This window comes from Monopterus albus, unplaced genomic scaffold, assembly GCF_001952655.1.
Source record: "Monopterus albus unplaced genomic scaffold, M_albus_1.0 scaffold181.1, whole genome shotgun sequence".
In the NCBI taxonomy this organism is placed as follows: domain Eukaryota; kingdom Metazoa; phylum Chordata; class Actinopteri; order Synbranchiformes; family Synbranchidae; genus Monopterus; species Monopterus albus.
The window spans coordinates 470,978-484,607 of NW_018128061.1; the positions used below are offsets into that span (position 1 = coordinate 470,978).

Here is a 13,630-nt window from a genome sequence, read left to right on the forward strand (position 1 = left end):
TCTGGTCTGCAAAAAGCAGAGACGAGATCAACATGCATCATGTAAGTAATTACTTGAATATTAAGGAAAAAGCAGGAGGGGGAGGAGAGGTTTAATAGAAAGACCTTGTTACTAAATATAATCTTCAACATTAGGTTCCTGCTGCTTTGTCTTCTGTTTGTGGCTGAAAATCAATCTTAATGTGTGCTTGTATTTCCATATAGCCATCATACACTGATATGTTACTCTTAATGTTTTTAAGAAACAGTGGAGCTACCAGTGTGCAGAGCTTCTGATGGTACCCCCAGGAGTCATCAGTCTTAATCCCATGACTCTTGGAGCTTTAAGTGACCGTAAAATTCGGAGCATTTTCAGGCTCCAGGCATTAACCTGATGTTACAAGTTACAGTTCTTAAACAAAAACAATGCAAAAAGCCAAAGGCAGCAGTTAAAAAGGAGCATGATGTTTGATCACACATTACAGTCAAAAGAACAGCAAAAAGACAAGTGATAAACTGGAGATAAGGTCTCCAGTTTTTGGTGAATGCTTCCATACAATCTAAATCTCTTGTGTGATTAAAAACAATAGTGGTCACAGTATAGTAGGCTACTTTGTTAATTTTACTTTGGAGGTTTTGTTTTTGTCAGTGCATCTCGGATGCCATCTGTCCGATGCCATGTCCGTTCAGGGCTCAGCCTTTAATTGGCAACAGCTGCTCTGTCATGTCTCTGACTGAGACATGCTCACACTAATTATATGAATGGACGTCAACATACGGTGTCCCACACAGCTTCTGTGTGGCTTGTATTTAGGACATGTTTCCGATGCAACAGCATCCATCTCTCTATTTTTATGCTGGAGTCGGTCTCCTGTATTCACTGCATGAAGTCATTATAGCCTTCAGTGTAACCCCCCCCCAGCTCCAGTAGAGGGCTCTTGAGGCTCGTTTTTAATGACAACAGCGTCCTCTTTTCTACCAAAATAACATGGTCAGGTTTTAAACAACCCCCAGCTCTCCATAGGCATATTCCATTGCTATTAATGCATTAAGTATAAGACCGAGTGACTGGAACTAGTTTAGTGAAGTAAGCACTTTGAAAATATATGTCTTGAGCGTATGAAAAGTAAAATTGCCCCAGGAAAAGGGGCTTTTTGAGGGATTAGGTCCAGTCTTCTCCAAGTTGTTTAAAAAAATAATTATACTGTATATGTCACTGACATATCCACGTGGTGTTCAAACAGTAAAAAAGGAAGGTAATATTATAATACTTCACAAATTTCTATAATATAAATCATCACAGGAAGGTTTCTTACAAATATTATATAGGACAGCAAGTGGCACTATTATCCCACTGTTCCCACTCCACCTGATATACAACCAGTACAGCAGTGGTGGAGTTTAAGTGAGTACACTTAGTCATACTGTAGTAACTACAGTTTTAAACTTAATGCTCCTTAATTCTTTGTGCTCCAATACATTTTTCTTAAGTGACTTACTAAGAAAAAATGCACGTACACACTATTAGGCAGCCAACAACGATGTCATCATAAACCACTGGTGGAGAGTAACTAAGTACATTTACTCAGTTACTGTACTATAACTTTAGGGTACCTTAATTAAGAATTTCTATTTTAAGTTACTATATACTTCTAATCACCAACTTTCCAGAGGGTAGTGGCCACCAGGCGCTCGCATTCGAGCCCCAACCCCAGGCCTGGCTCCAGGGTGGGGCCCCGGCTGCGCCATGCCAGGCGACGTCACGGTCCTTGATTTTAATCTATTCATAAAGGGCTTTTGAACCGCTTTTAGTCTGACCCATCACCCAGGACCTGTTTGCCTTGGGAGACCCTACCAGGGACGTATAGCCCCCGACAACATAGCTCCTAGGATCACTCGGGTACTCAAACCCCTCCACCACAATAAGGTGGCGGTTCAAGGAGGGGCTGACTGCATTTGTCATGTTTTAAAACCTGTTTATATGGAGAGCATCATAATACAGGTCACCATGCGACTCATATTATCCACTGCACACTGTCTGGTATGGTGTGTTAAGATTTAGACAACCAGAGCTCTTCATAGCATTCAGTAATGTAGTTTCACACAATTCCATGTTACTTATTGTTTTTTGAGTAATCAAATTTATGAAACTATATAAAAGTTAGGAAAGCCAAGATGACTTTCAGAATTAAAATAGTGCCCATCTGGTCTATCCACCATACAACAGTGGTCCTCAGGTTGCTTCTTAGTCACATTGGTGGTCCCTGGGTGTCAGAGACTGACAGACACAACAGAGAGCAGAGCTGCTGTGCAAGATGCTATTGCAGAGTCTGAGCAAAGCAGTACCATTACATCTAGAACCATCACTGCCATGTCTTTTGCCTAGTATTCATGACTTTGTGTCTTCCTTTGCTAACATGTCACGGCCATGTTGGGGACAGAAATGACTTAGTTGACTGCTTGGTAGTTATAAGTGTTGGCATGTTATAAATTAATTAGAGATTTAAAATGAGATAAATCCTGCAGAAATGTTTATTCATTGTAATTGTATGATGTAAGTTAACTGAAGTTGATGTCAAACTTTATAATATGCAGTGATGGCAGACTGAAGCGCAGGGTCAGACCTATCAAAATCCTGTGTAGATGCTTTCATTTGAATGCAGTCTTTTAGAACAACATTTCCAGGAATCCTTCACTGTTTCATGGTTGTGTTTGAGTTCTAGGGGTTTTCTCTTGAATTTCAAGTTTCTCCACAGCTTGTCAGCGTTGCATGCTTTGTGTTCTCTTGGCACCATCTTGTGGTCAAATTCAAACCTGCATGAAAGGAGCACAGTAGAGGATTTAAAACGTCTTAATTACAAGCTAGTGAAACAGATTGTCCTCATCCTGGTTCCTGCTTTGATTGCAGACATTCCCAACTCTGACTCTGAGAGCTTCAATCCAGCTGTCTGGGAAGAGCAACGCAAGCAACGAGCTCAGGTGGCCTTCGAGTGCGACGAGGACAAGGATGAGAGAGAAACCCCCCCAAGAGTTAGTGTTATGCCTTTATCACTGTTCACATTATTGGGAGAGGAAATTTTCTGAAATGATTTACCATAATTACAAGGACATTACTGTAATCACAAATATTCTTTTGGCAACAACTTTCACTTTGTGCGGTTTTCATGAAAAATGTCCTGTTTTCTTCTACTTCTTGTTGGAGACAATGGAGGATCTGTCGTCTAATTTGAAAGATGGCTCAAATCAAAACCTCATTGTGACTGATAAAGGAAGGGTTTTCTATAAATTAAAAAGGAACAGAATGTGTTTTTGTTATTGAAATCATCTCCCTCTCCATGTAATTGCCATTCAGTGCTGATATTTTACCTCTCTTAGTCCCACTTCTGTCAACACTTCAACCATATGATTGTAATGCTGTTTGTAATTCCACTCCATCAGGAGGGAAACCTGAAGCGCTACCCTACACCTTACCCAGACGAACTGAAGAACATGGTGAAAACAGCCCAGTCTGTGGCTCACAGGCTGAAGGAGGAGGAGTCGAGTGACGAGTCAGGGAAAAATGCAAAGCCAGTCGAGAGGAACCACATCGGAGTGCAGGACGTGGGCGTTAAGGTCAGCTTCACCCAAATAAGAAACATTTACTTGGGAAAAAAAATCTCACTTTCTTTTCTTGTTTACTTTATTTTGCTTGGTTTTAGTTCCTCTTTAACAAACTGCTTATTCTGCATTCAAATAAAGAAGCCTTTCAGTAAGTAACTGACCATCTGTACTGTTGTGTGCAGGTGATAGAGGCCCCGTGTCCCAATGGCATGACAGCAAATGTGGAGCCCCCAATGTCTACAAACACATGTGCCCAAAACCCCTCTGCACCAGAATCAAAAGACACTTCAGAGTCTTACAACTCTCAGAAAGTCCCACTTAAATCTTCAGAGGGCTCTGTGTTGAACCATGAAGACACACTGGAGGTACTCCAAATGTTCAGCACTCTATGATTAGTTCTCAGGAAGTACAGCAAAGTACATTGAGTCATTATCTTTGACTTTAGGATTCTGAGGAGCTGTCGTATGAAGAAGAGGAGATGAAAATTGCAGAGATGAGACCCCCTCTTATTGAGATCTCCATCAACCAGCCTAAAGTGGTGACGTTAAGCAAGGATAAAAAAGGTACATATTTTGCTTTAGTTATTAAAATATTATAAGTGGGAGATTAAACATAACACAATACCTTAACTCTTACATCTGATGATGGGAACAGATGATGGGAAAGATGCAGACTCTTTGCTGGATGACACCGTGGCCAACAGCAACCAGAACAACAGCAACTGTTCGTCCCCATCACGCATGTCCGACTCTGTGTCTCTGACCACCGACAGCAGTCAGGACAACTCTCTGTGCACCCCTGAGAGAGAGGCGAAGGTGCCATTCCTCCTAAAGAGCCGGTTCGAAACATTTTTCAGTCTTCAATGTAGCTTAAAAGGAAAATCTTCCTTCTGCTGTTGCTACAAAATCTGATATACCTCCTTGTTCTTTGTTTTAGGCAAGAAGATGAGAATATGAACCAGCCTAAAGACACCACCCCCCTCCTCCATAATGGTAATGACTCGGAAACATCCCTTCAGGCTCTTTTGAAAACCCAGCAAACTTCTCCAGAGAAACTGGGTAACTATGAACTGTCCATGGAGGCCAGACTGGCCTTCATTGAGAAGGGAATTAACAGCGGCATGGGAGACGCTTACACCAAGTGGGACCAGATCAATATGAATGTGTCAAAGCTGCCAACTGACAATATGGTTCATTTGGATGGGCTGGACAAAACCAGTGGTTCAGGACCACAGGAGGACTTGGATAGAAAGCAGGGCTTTAGCAATGACAACATGGAGCATTTACAGAATGGAAACCAGCAACTGACTGACTGCATCGGTAGTCTGGGGAACAGAAGCCAAACGATGAGAGTGGAGACATCTGCTGTGCATGTGGCTTCGACAGACGTGACAGCCAGCAGTGACATGTCTCTGTCTCGCAGCACGGAGGAGCTGTCTCCAGAGAAAAGGTGCCATCCCCCACAGGTGATGAAGTCTCACAGTGTCAGTAACATAGAAACAGGAGGCATGAGGCTGTACTCCTTTGAGGGGGTGGAGGATGACACCTATGACACAGCAGCAGTGACTAGGATGGCAGGAGCCGACCCAGGGCCTGGAGCTCAGGGCCAGAGTATCGTCAGGAGCAGGTCAGCCGGTCAGTTGCTCAATGACCAGACTCTCCAGGTCTTTCCCAGCTCCTCTGCATCTTCCTCAGACCTGCTTTCCACCTCTAAGCCACCAGCCAGCACCAGCAGGTATCCAGTCCCATCCAACATGGCTGTGGGCATCCCCCCTCCTCAGTACAGTATACAGTACACAAGCAGTGCCATGCCTAAAGAAAACCTCTGGGCCCAGAGAACACCCATGCCCCCAGAGCAACAAGGCTACCTCCCTCCTCCTCCACACTCACTAGCCAACACCAACTACTCCAACCGTAATCAGGCACCTCCCTACCCTCTGCAGCCCCAGCAGAGGGGGCCTCCCATGGCTCCCAAACTCTCTGGTGACATATGGCCTAAGGAGAGACTTCATTCTACTGGTGCCCCGCCTAGAAGCAACAGTCTGCAGAGGCAAAGCAGCACCACTTCCACAGCCTCAGTAGGCGACCCGAGGCGTCTGCAGGTGCCTGAAGGAGAGTACATGACGTACAGGGACATTCACACCTTTGCTAGGGGGCCACTAGCAATGAGCCAGGCCATGCAGAGGCCTCTCTCAGCTCGCACTTACAGCATTGACGTACCCGGTTCTTCCAGGCCTATCAGCACCAAGCCACAGCCCCACGAACCTCCAGAGAGGACCATGTCTGTCAGTGATTTCAACTACCAGCACAGCAGCCCCAGCAAGAGACCCAACACCAGGGTGAAGTCTGAGCACTCGCTCCTGGATGGGCCAGCACAGGTGTCGGGTGGAGTGGGAGCAGGAAGGGTACCAGCAGACTGGAGAGACCAGGTGATGCGGCACATTGAAGCCAAGAAAATGGAAAAGGTAAACGTACTAAGATCAAATGCATTGCCAGTTTCTAGCAATTTTCTGTGCATTGTCATTGGATTCACTGTTACAGGTTTGGTGTGTGAAGTGTTTAATTTATAAACAGTGGATCGCACTTATGAGACCAACAGTATGAATATGTTCATCTCTGCAGGACAGCAGAACAAGGATACGGCGATAATCTAGAAGTTCTAGATTTACTGTAGAGCCACTGTTACGTTGCCTTAAATTATTTTGATAGTACCAAAAGTCATCATGTGAATAAGAAGAAAACATCTGTAAAGTCTTTTTCAAGCCCTGTTTTTAAAGTTATTTCACCCAAACTACAAAGAAACAACAGAACTTTGCAGCTTCAGACTGTTTGGGCTTTGCTTGCCCAGAAACAATGTCTAGATTAATCTGAATAATCCACAGACCAGTTTACACTGCTACTGCTTTTTATGGAAGAGCTAGTCCATAGAAAAACAGTTACCAGTGTGTTGAATTATCCAGAGTGATGGGGACATGTTTCTTGGGAAAGATATTGCCATTTAATTTTTTTTAATGTCATGTTTCTTTGTTTTGAGCAACACAAATGAAACTCCATTGTCATTCATTGTAAATCAAAACCTGGACAAATGACTTGATGCCACTATGGCTGTTTGGGTGAAATGACTCTTTAATATGGAGGTGGGACCTCAAAGCCTACTAACCCAGCTGTGTGCCAAGTATTTCTGATTCACTGCATGTTTGTCTGTATATGCTGTAAATCTTTTGTTGTGTCTTTTATGTCTTCACTCATTTGGTGGATTTCATGGCCACTGCTGACATGGTTCCATGTCGTCCTCTGTTCAGAACGCACTGTCACGCTCCTATAATTCCAATAACGATCCACTGAGCTGGTCTCACTATGGCAGTTGTAGGGATATGCATGCCAGCCAAGGGTCTCTGGTCTTTAGTGCCAGGGACGGACAGCCCTACGGAGCTCTGGGCTTCTGTGTGAGTACTGTGAACTTGTAGTTTGTTCTGCAGCTCGTACTAAGCCGGGGCTTCCAGTCTGTTCTAGTTTCACATCCTTTAGAGTATAAGGAAATACCTCTTTCTTCAGTGCTGAGATGTGATCAGTGACAGTCAGAAGCCAACTTTCACTTGTCCTTTTATGGACAAATGAAAAATATAATGTCTTTCCTAGTGTCTGATTTCTCACAACCATAAACCTCTCATGTCATGTCTTCTCAGATGGATTTGCTGAGAGTGTTTATGGAGCTTTTTCCTGATTAATGCAAATAGACTTGTTTAAAAGGGGTATACTTACTTGTTGTGCCATTTTCCAGTCAGTTTAGTGGCTTTACCATGATTCTACCACAATAAGATTATTATATATGGCACAAAATGCTGCCTTTTAAACCTGTTCTGTTTTTTAACAACATCATCATCATCATCCAAGTGTCTGTTCTCCTCCCCACCGTGCCACAGTCCAGTCATCCTGTCATTGTAATGCATCTCAGCTCCATGATTTTCTTCTCCTAACTGCACTTTAACTCTTAAGCTACGTTCACCTGCTGTGTTACCTACTGAAGTGGCTTAAATCCTTTTCTTTTCCCCTCCAAGTGACTCAGATCTGATCTTCACAGATGTGTGAACGAACCAAATCAGATGTTCTCAGATCAGATCTGGGCCGCTTCCATATGTGCTCCTAGGTCCATTTCTCTGCAAAGCGCTGTCAGAACGGTCAGATCAGTGTTCATGTGGTTGTTTTAACGTCTCTGCACATACGGCCTGTCGCCATCATTCAATGTCGGCTCGTCACAGACCGGTAGCAGTAAACATGGAGGAGAGCGACAACATTGACGGGGTCAGTGGAGAGACCAGGATGTTTCACATGTGTTCTGATCCAAAGTGGAAGAAACGTATCGTAACCCAGCACTTTGGAAGGAAATAATGCAATTTGACCATCACACAAATGATTTATTGTTATTCTCGTGCGCTTGTAGCCCACTTCTCAGTTAAATCTGTGTATGCGTAGCAGTTCAGCGGTGTTCACCCCGGAGCCAGATACATTTCACCTACCAATATGAGTGTGAACTATCAACGCAAAGAGAATGAATTTGTGAACGTAGCTTAAATTTTGTTCATTCCTCACCTTTAACTAAACTTTTTGATCACTTCATAACCTTTCACTTTGTGTGTGGGGGTGAAAATTCTGTTTGCAAACGATAAGTGGTAGTGTGTGGCCATTAGAAGTGTAGTATAACCTCTTTACTACTTGACATTTAAGACACTATGTTCAGCAGCCTTCAGAATTACATGGTGCTTAGTGTTTGTATAGAAACTAAACAGTGTAATCTCAGTTTTTCATCAATGTAATCACACATTTCTTATCTTTCCTCTCTTCTAAATCAGCACCTCATTGCCTAATGTCATTACCAGGCATCTGTTATCCTTTGTTGTAAATGGTTTCAGTGGAGTAAGGTTTGGGCACACTGGTAATAATCACCACTGTCTTCCCTTTGGGGATGATGTCCCCAGGGGCAGCAGAGCTTACAGTGTGCACCCCCATAGAAGAGTAGCTAATATACTGTACATGTAGGGGTAGACCTTTAGCTACAGGGCAAAAACAAAACATTGAAACTGGCTAGTTGTGAAATGACTTGGATCTGGGGGGCTTTGCATTTTGCACCACAGCTTGTTTTAAGTAAAGATGACTGCAGTAACTTGTTGCAGTACATCTTTGAAGAGGTCATTGTATCGAGACTACAAAAAAAAATGTTCATCAGTGTGTTTCTGTTTGTTAGGTTCCTTTAATGAACGGTCAGATGGGCCCTTCTCTTCGTCCTCAGATGAGCCAGGCGTCCATGGTCCGCCACCCTTCCAGAGAGCAGCTCATTGATTACCTAATGCTCAAAGTCTCCCAGCAGCCTCAGGGAGTCCCACGCATCCCACACGACGCACTGCAGCAAGAGGTGTCTGTTCAGAATTACCTGTTGAAACACTGAGAGTTTGGGTTTTGAGGATGTTTTATAATGGCTTTGCTGAAGTTTGATTAAAAGATTAATTTGACATTTTTAGGAAAATGCTTATTTGATTTTTTGCTAAGAGTTAGATGAGAAGATCATCTTCTAAATGTGAAGCTGCAGCTGTCACCTGTTTAGCTTAGCTTGGCCGAAAGACTTAGAAACAAGGAGGAAGCATTTAGTCTGCTTTCTCCAAAGGTCCTAAAATCCCCCTACTAGGGTCTCTGCAGATGACTAACAGATTATATCTTGTTTGTTTAATCTGTATGAAAACCAGAGTGTAGAAATGACATGTTCCTGGGATTGGTTGCACTCTGGTTTAGGCAGGACAGACCCCAGTTAGCTCAGCCAACCAGCTGCTGGCTGCAGCTTCATGACGACACAATGGTATTGATCTTATCAAACTCTCAGCAAGAAAAGGAAAAAGAGCAGATCTCATAATGTCAAACTATCCCTCTGAAGGAACTTTGTATCTTAGCCCATAAGAATCCACCATAGCTTTTAATTTGCCAGTTATTTATATTCATATATACCTTAATTAGCTATTGAGCTCATGTATCAGCTAGTGCCTAACTTCCTGCTGTGGTTTTTCAAGACTAATATTTTTGAATTTTATGTAGTTAATAGTGAAATGAAAGTCTGTGGGTGTGTTTCAGATCCATGTGAAAGTGGAGAAGAATCCAGAGCTTGGTTTCAGCATATCAGGAGGAGTGGGAGGCCGAGGAAACCCCTTTCATCCAGATGACAATGTAAATACACAAACATTTCAACAAACCTTATGTTCTGTTAATGCTAGTATGATTTTCATAGATATGGTTTCCTACATTGTACTGTATATCCAGTACAACAAAGCTGATTTTAATATGTGTAATTCATATAACGTTACCCTTATTGCATCAATCCAGGGTATATTTGTGACAAGGGTTCAACCTGAGGGGCCGGCATTCAAGATTCTTCAGCCTGGAGATAAAATTATACAGGTATTCTGCTGTTTTGATTAGTTTAGTCTGCAAGTTCTTTTCAGCATGTTCAACACAGTTCTTGTTTTGTTTTCACAGGCAAATGGATATAGCTTTGTGAATATTGATCATGGGAATGCAGTGTCCCTGCTGAAGACATTTCCAAACACTGTGGATTTGACTATCATAAGATAAATACTTGCATAGACTCAACTGAAACTGACTTCTAAAGCAGAGTGGAACAGAGAAATGTATGTAGACTCATATTTTTATACACAGAAGAGACTGATCTGTTGATCTCTGTTGGGACTATTTATAGTAGAGGTCTTCAGAGCCTGGTGGAAATGGGGAAGACCACTGAATGTAGTGGATCAAAGTGAGACAGTGGCAAACATCTGTACGAGTCCTCAAAAGGCCATCACTGTGGTGTATAGATATTTTTATACAAAAGAAGGTGAAGTTATGACCTGCTTTGATGCAAATACTCACTGTGGTCTTTGTACAAATCATCTTTTTTTTTTTTTTTAAGTCAAAAAAAATCAAATCCTGTACCATCAAATGGGTTTTATTCTGCCATGAGAACATGAATTGACCACTAGGGGGCAGGGCTCCCTCTTCTCCTTGGCCTTTTTCTTTTTTTTACTTTTTATTTAAGATGTTGAAACCGCTTTCTCACCTGGCATGTGACCTTGTATGGAGGACAGTGTTAAGTGATTTTCATGTGGAGACGAATGTAGATCAAGGCACTGTTTAGATTTTGTTGATCGGAGAGATTTTTCAATCCTCTTCTTGCAAAATCGAAGACGAGGAAATCCTTCACCCCTGCTTCCATAACCCTGTGAACATCCTCCAGTGTGTAGAGACTTTTGTCCTCACTTCATCCCAAATATCCTCACTGCAGCTGCTCAGCATATCACCACCGTCTCCTGTGGGATAAAGCTCCTTCACAGTGTACGTGGCTCACAGCTTCTCTGATGTTGAAGAAACACTGTGATAATTTAGTGAGTTGGAATTTAAATATTGGGTTGATATGAGCCTAGACATGTAGCTAGTCTGCATTTGCTCTGCCTTAATTTATTTTGCCAATTTGTTTTTTATGAAAGAAAGTGACTTTTTGGGAAGGGTTCATGTTAGCCTGGCACGTTCCATGGTAACAAAATCTCTCTGCCAACTCCTCTGTAAAATTCACAGATTAAAATGTTATAGCATGTGTATTTAATACATACAAAATTGGAAGTGTAAATTAGCCTTTTCAGTGGAGGTTATTTTCCAAAATATTTCTTTGCAAGATCCTTGAATCTCCATTAGTTGCCTGTCAATGGGCTCAGAGTATATAAATGGCATATCCTCTGTTAAAGAGTAAGTTTTCATTTTTACACTAAGGTTTATTCTAGTAAACTTGAGGAAGTGGATGGTGGGTTTTATTACCTTTGGACTGAGCCAGACTAGCAGCTTCTTCCTGTTTCAAGTCGTATATCTTAAGCTAAGCTACCAAGACGCCTACCAAATATATTTTACTGACACATGTAAAAGTGGCGTCAATCTCCTCGTCTAACTGTTCACCATAAGGCAAATAGAGGTATTTCCCAAGATGTCAAACTGTTCCTTGAAGAAGAGAATGATATGCAAGGTACTGTAACCAAATCAAGCTTGGACATTGTGGACACAAGGCAAATGTACAAGAGAGGTTTTAATAAGAACAAGTTAGTAGTTTTTTGTTTTAGAGTTTCAGGCGGTCACTGGTGAGAAGAGTGTTTGCACTGCAAGGGTTTCAACATCTACCAGCGTTATTTTTTACTTTGGTGAAGACCACAGTTTGCCTTTTGTCCTGTGTAAAAATGTTTTATTGTGCTTTTTACTCATTATTTTTGGAACGGTGTCTCAATCTTTTTTTTTTTTCCCTTGGCTGTTGAGAGGAAGGTTTGGAGAATCGATTTGTGAAGTGCCATAGATTGGACTTTTTGAGCAGGGGACGACCTTGACCCCAGAACCCGAGCAATATTCGCATATTCACAACCCTCCAAGTACATTTGCAGCATAAAGACTTCAAAGCAATATGTAAAGCTTTTATTTTCTTTCAGACAAATGTCAAATCACATTTTTAACGACCTTTTAGTAATCCCTGATGATTTTACATGATTTTTATATTGTGAAAAGAATCTGTTTTGCAATGAAATGGCACAGGAAATGTAAACTAAAAGTAGTATTAAAAAAAATTCTTGACGTTGTATAAAACTTTCTCTTTGCCCAAGGCTTTTTACTATCTGTCGCTTAGAATATTTGTGCAAAGATATCAAGTCACACTGTTGGAAAAAGTTAAGTCAAAGCAGCATCTCAGAACATTCACGTCTGTGTCCGAATGGAAACGGTGGTTACATCTACTTAATGTGATTAAATATTCTGTGTACTCACAGTTGCATGAAATCAGCCTGTTAATATTCATTCACCAGTGAAGTATTCAGTGAGACGTGTTTCTGTGACAAATGGAAATGATGAACTCCATATACTGAGTAATGCCCCATTAATCTTAGCAGTAGATTTGTGTCCTGAATTATTTGTATGATATATATATATAATAGCGTTCTATCCTACAGTATTTCAGCAAAGTGCATCTCCACAGCTAGTTTACAGTAGGTTATCATCGACTGTGCTCTTCCTGTGTGTTTCACTCATACAGCATGATTCTGAGCTAATTAGTTTTTACCCTTTAATAACATTAACCATAGGTGGCAGTTCTAAGTAAAGCTGGACCCTAAAATTGATCCGTTTTATTCACATGCAAATGGAAAATAATGTCCCAGGTTTCTCACAAAACACAAACGTTAGACAGAATCGTTGTTTAGATTGTATTAGTTTTATTGCTGACTTTCACTGGGAAACGTTTTGGGGTTATGGTCACTTTATATTCATGACAAAAAAAAGTACAGTCTGACATTGCAGACACAATGAGATGAAACATGTTCTCACCCTTTCTTCATCCATGTCGGTCTGTTTTCTGTGCTCCTGTGTTCTTATTTATTTAGCAGTCGGCTATGGATTTTAGACCTACTAATCAAATTGTAAATACTCCTTAAAACATTTTTAAAAAGTTAATAATGGCATTAGTGACTTGCAGTTGTAAAACCAGCAATAAATTGCAATGCAGAGGCACCGGTTTTAATGTATAGCTAGTATTTCCAAGGTTTCTCTTGAAATGAGATGATGCATTTATTCAACATTCCAGATTTTTGTACATAATTACCTGTTTCTGAAGTAACCTGTGGAAAATAAACTAATGCTGTTTAATTATTTTGTCTTCATTTCATCTTTCATGGTCTGGAAGGATGATACCAAAACTAGAGTTGCGCTGTAAAATAAAATACCAAAGTGTGTACAATAGGAATGGATGGTCCTACGGTACAGGCCAACTGAAAGAGCTGTACGTCGCTCATTTAGGAGTGTGACACCAAGAACACCACATCGAGTCCCATTCACAGGTATATTGTGATTTTGTAAAATAATAAATATGCTGTATTGCATGTATGCTGTACTGTGCAATTTGATGTTTTCACAGTTGTATTTATATTTGCAGCCTATACCTCTGTGGTGTGACCCTCGGGCCAAACTTTGTTTTTATTTTTTGACCTGGACTTG

The 13,630-nt window shown here is 41.4% G+C and overlaps 1 protein-coding gene across 6 annotated transcripts in view; it reads left to right on the forward strand.

The window, feature by feature from the left end:
• The window catches only part of erbin (erbb2 interacting protein), a 46,512-nt gene extending 33,236 nt beyond the window's left edge, over nt 1-13,276 (forward strand). For 4 of the 6 annotated variants that reach the window (XM_020616870.1, XM_020616868.1, XM_020616871.1 and 1 more), the window contains 11 exons: nt 2,887-3,008; nt 3,417-3,590; nt 3,761-3,943; nt 4,024-4,141; nt 4,233-4,416; nt 4,515-6,042; nt 6,880-7,023; nt 8,820-8,987; nt 9,695-9,787; nt 9,944-10,018; nt 10,097-13,276. In XM_020616870.1, coding sequence (XP_020472526.1) covers nt 2,887-3,008; nt 3,417-3,590; nt 3,761-3,943; nt 4,024-4,141; nt 4,233-4,416; nt 4,515-6,042; nt 6,880-7,023; nt 8,820-8,987; nt 9,695-9,787; nt 9,944-10,018; nt 10,097-10,192 — 2,885 coding nt within the window. In that variant the 3' untranslated portion in view covers nt 10,193-13,276. The remainder of the gene's footprint in view (nt 1-2,886; nt 3,009-3,416; nt 3,591-3,760; nt 3,944-4,023; nt 4,142-4,232; nt 4,417-4,514; nt 6,043-6,879; nt 7,024-8,819; nt 8,988-9,694; nt 9,788-9,943; nt 10,019-10,096) is intronic. The other 2 variants (XM_020616873.1, XM_020616872.1) reach the window with 2 other exon arrangements.
• Nucleotides 13,277-13,630: the final 354 nt, after the last annotated feature.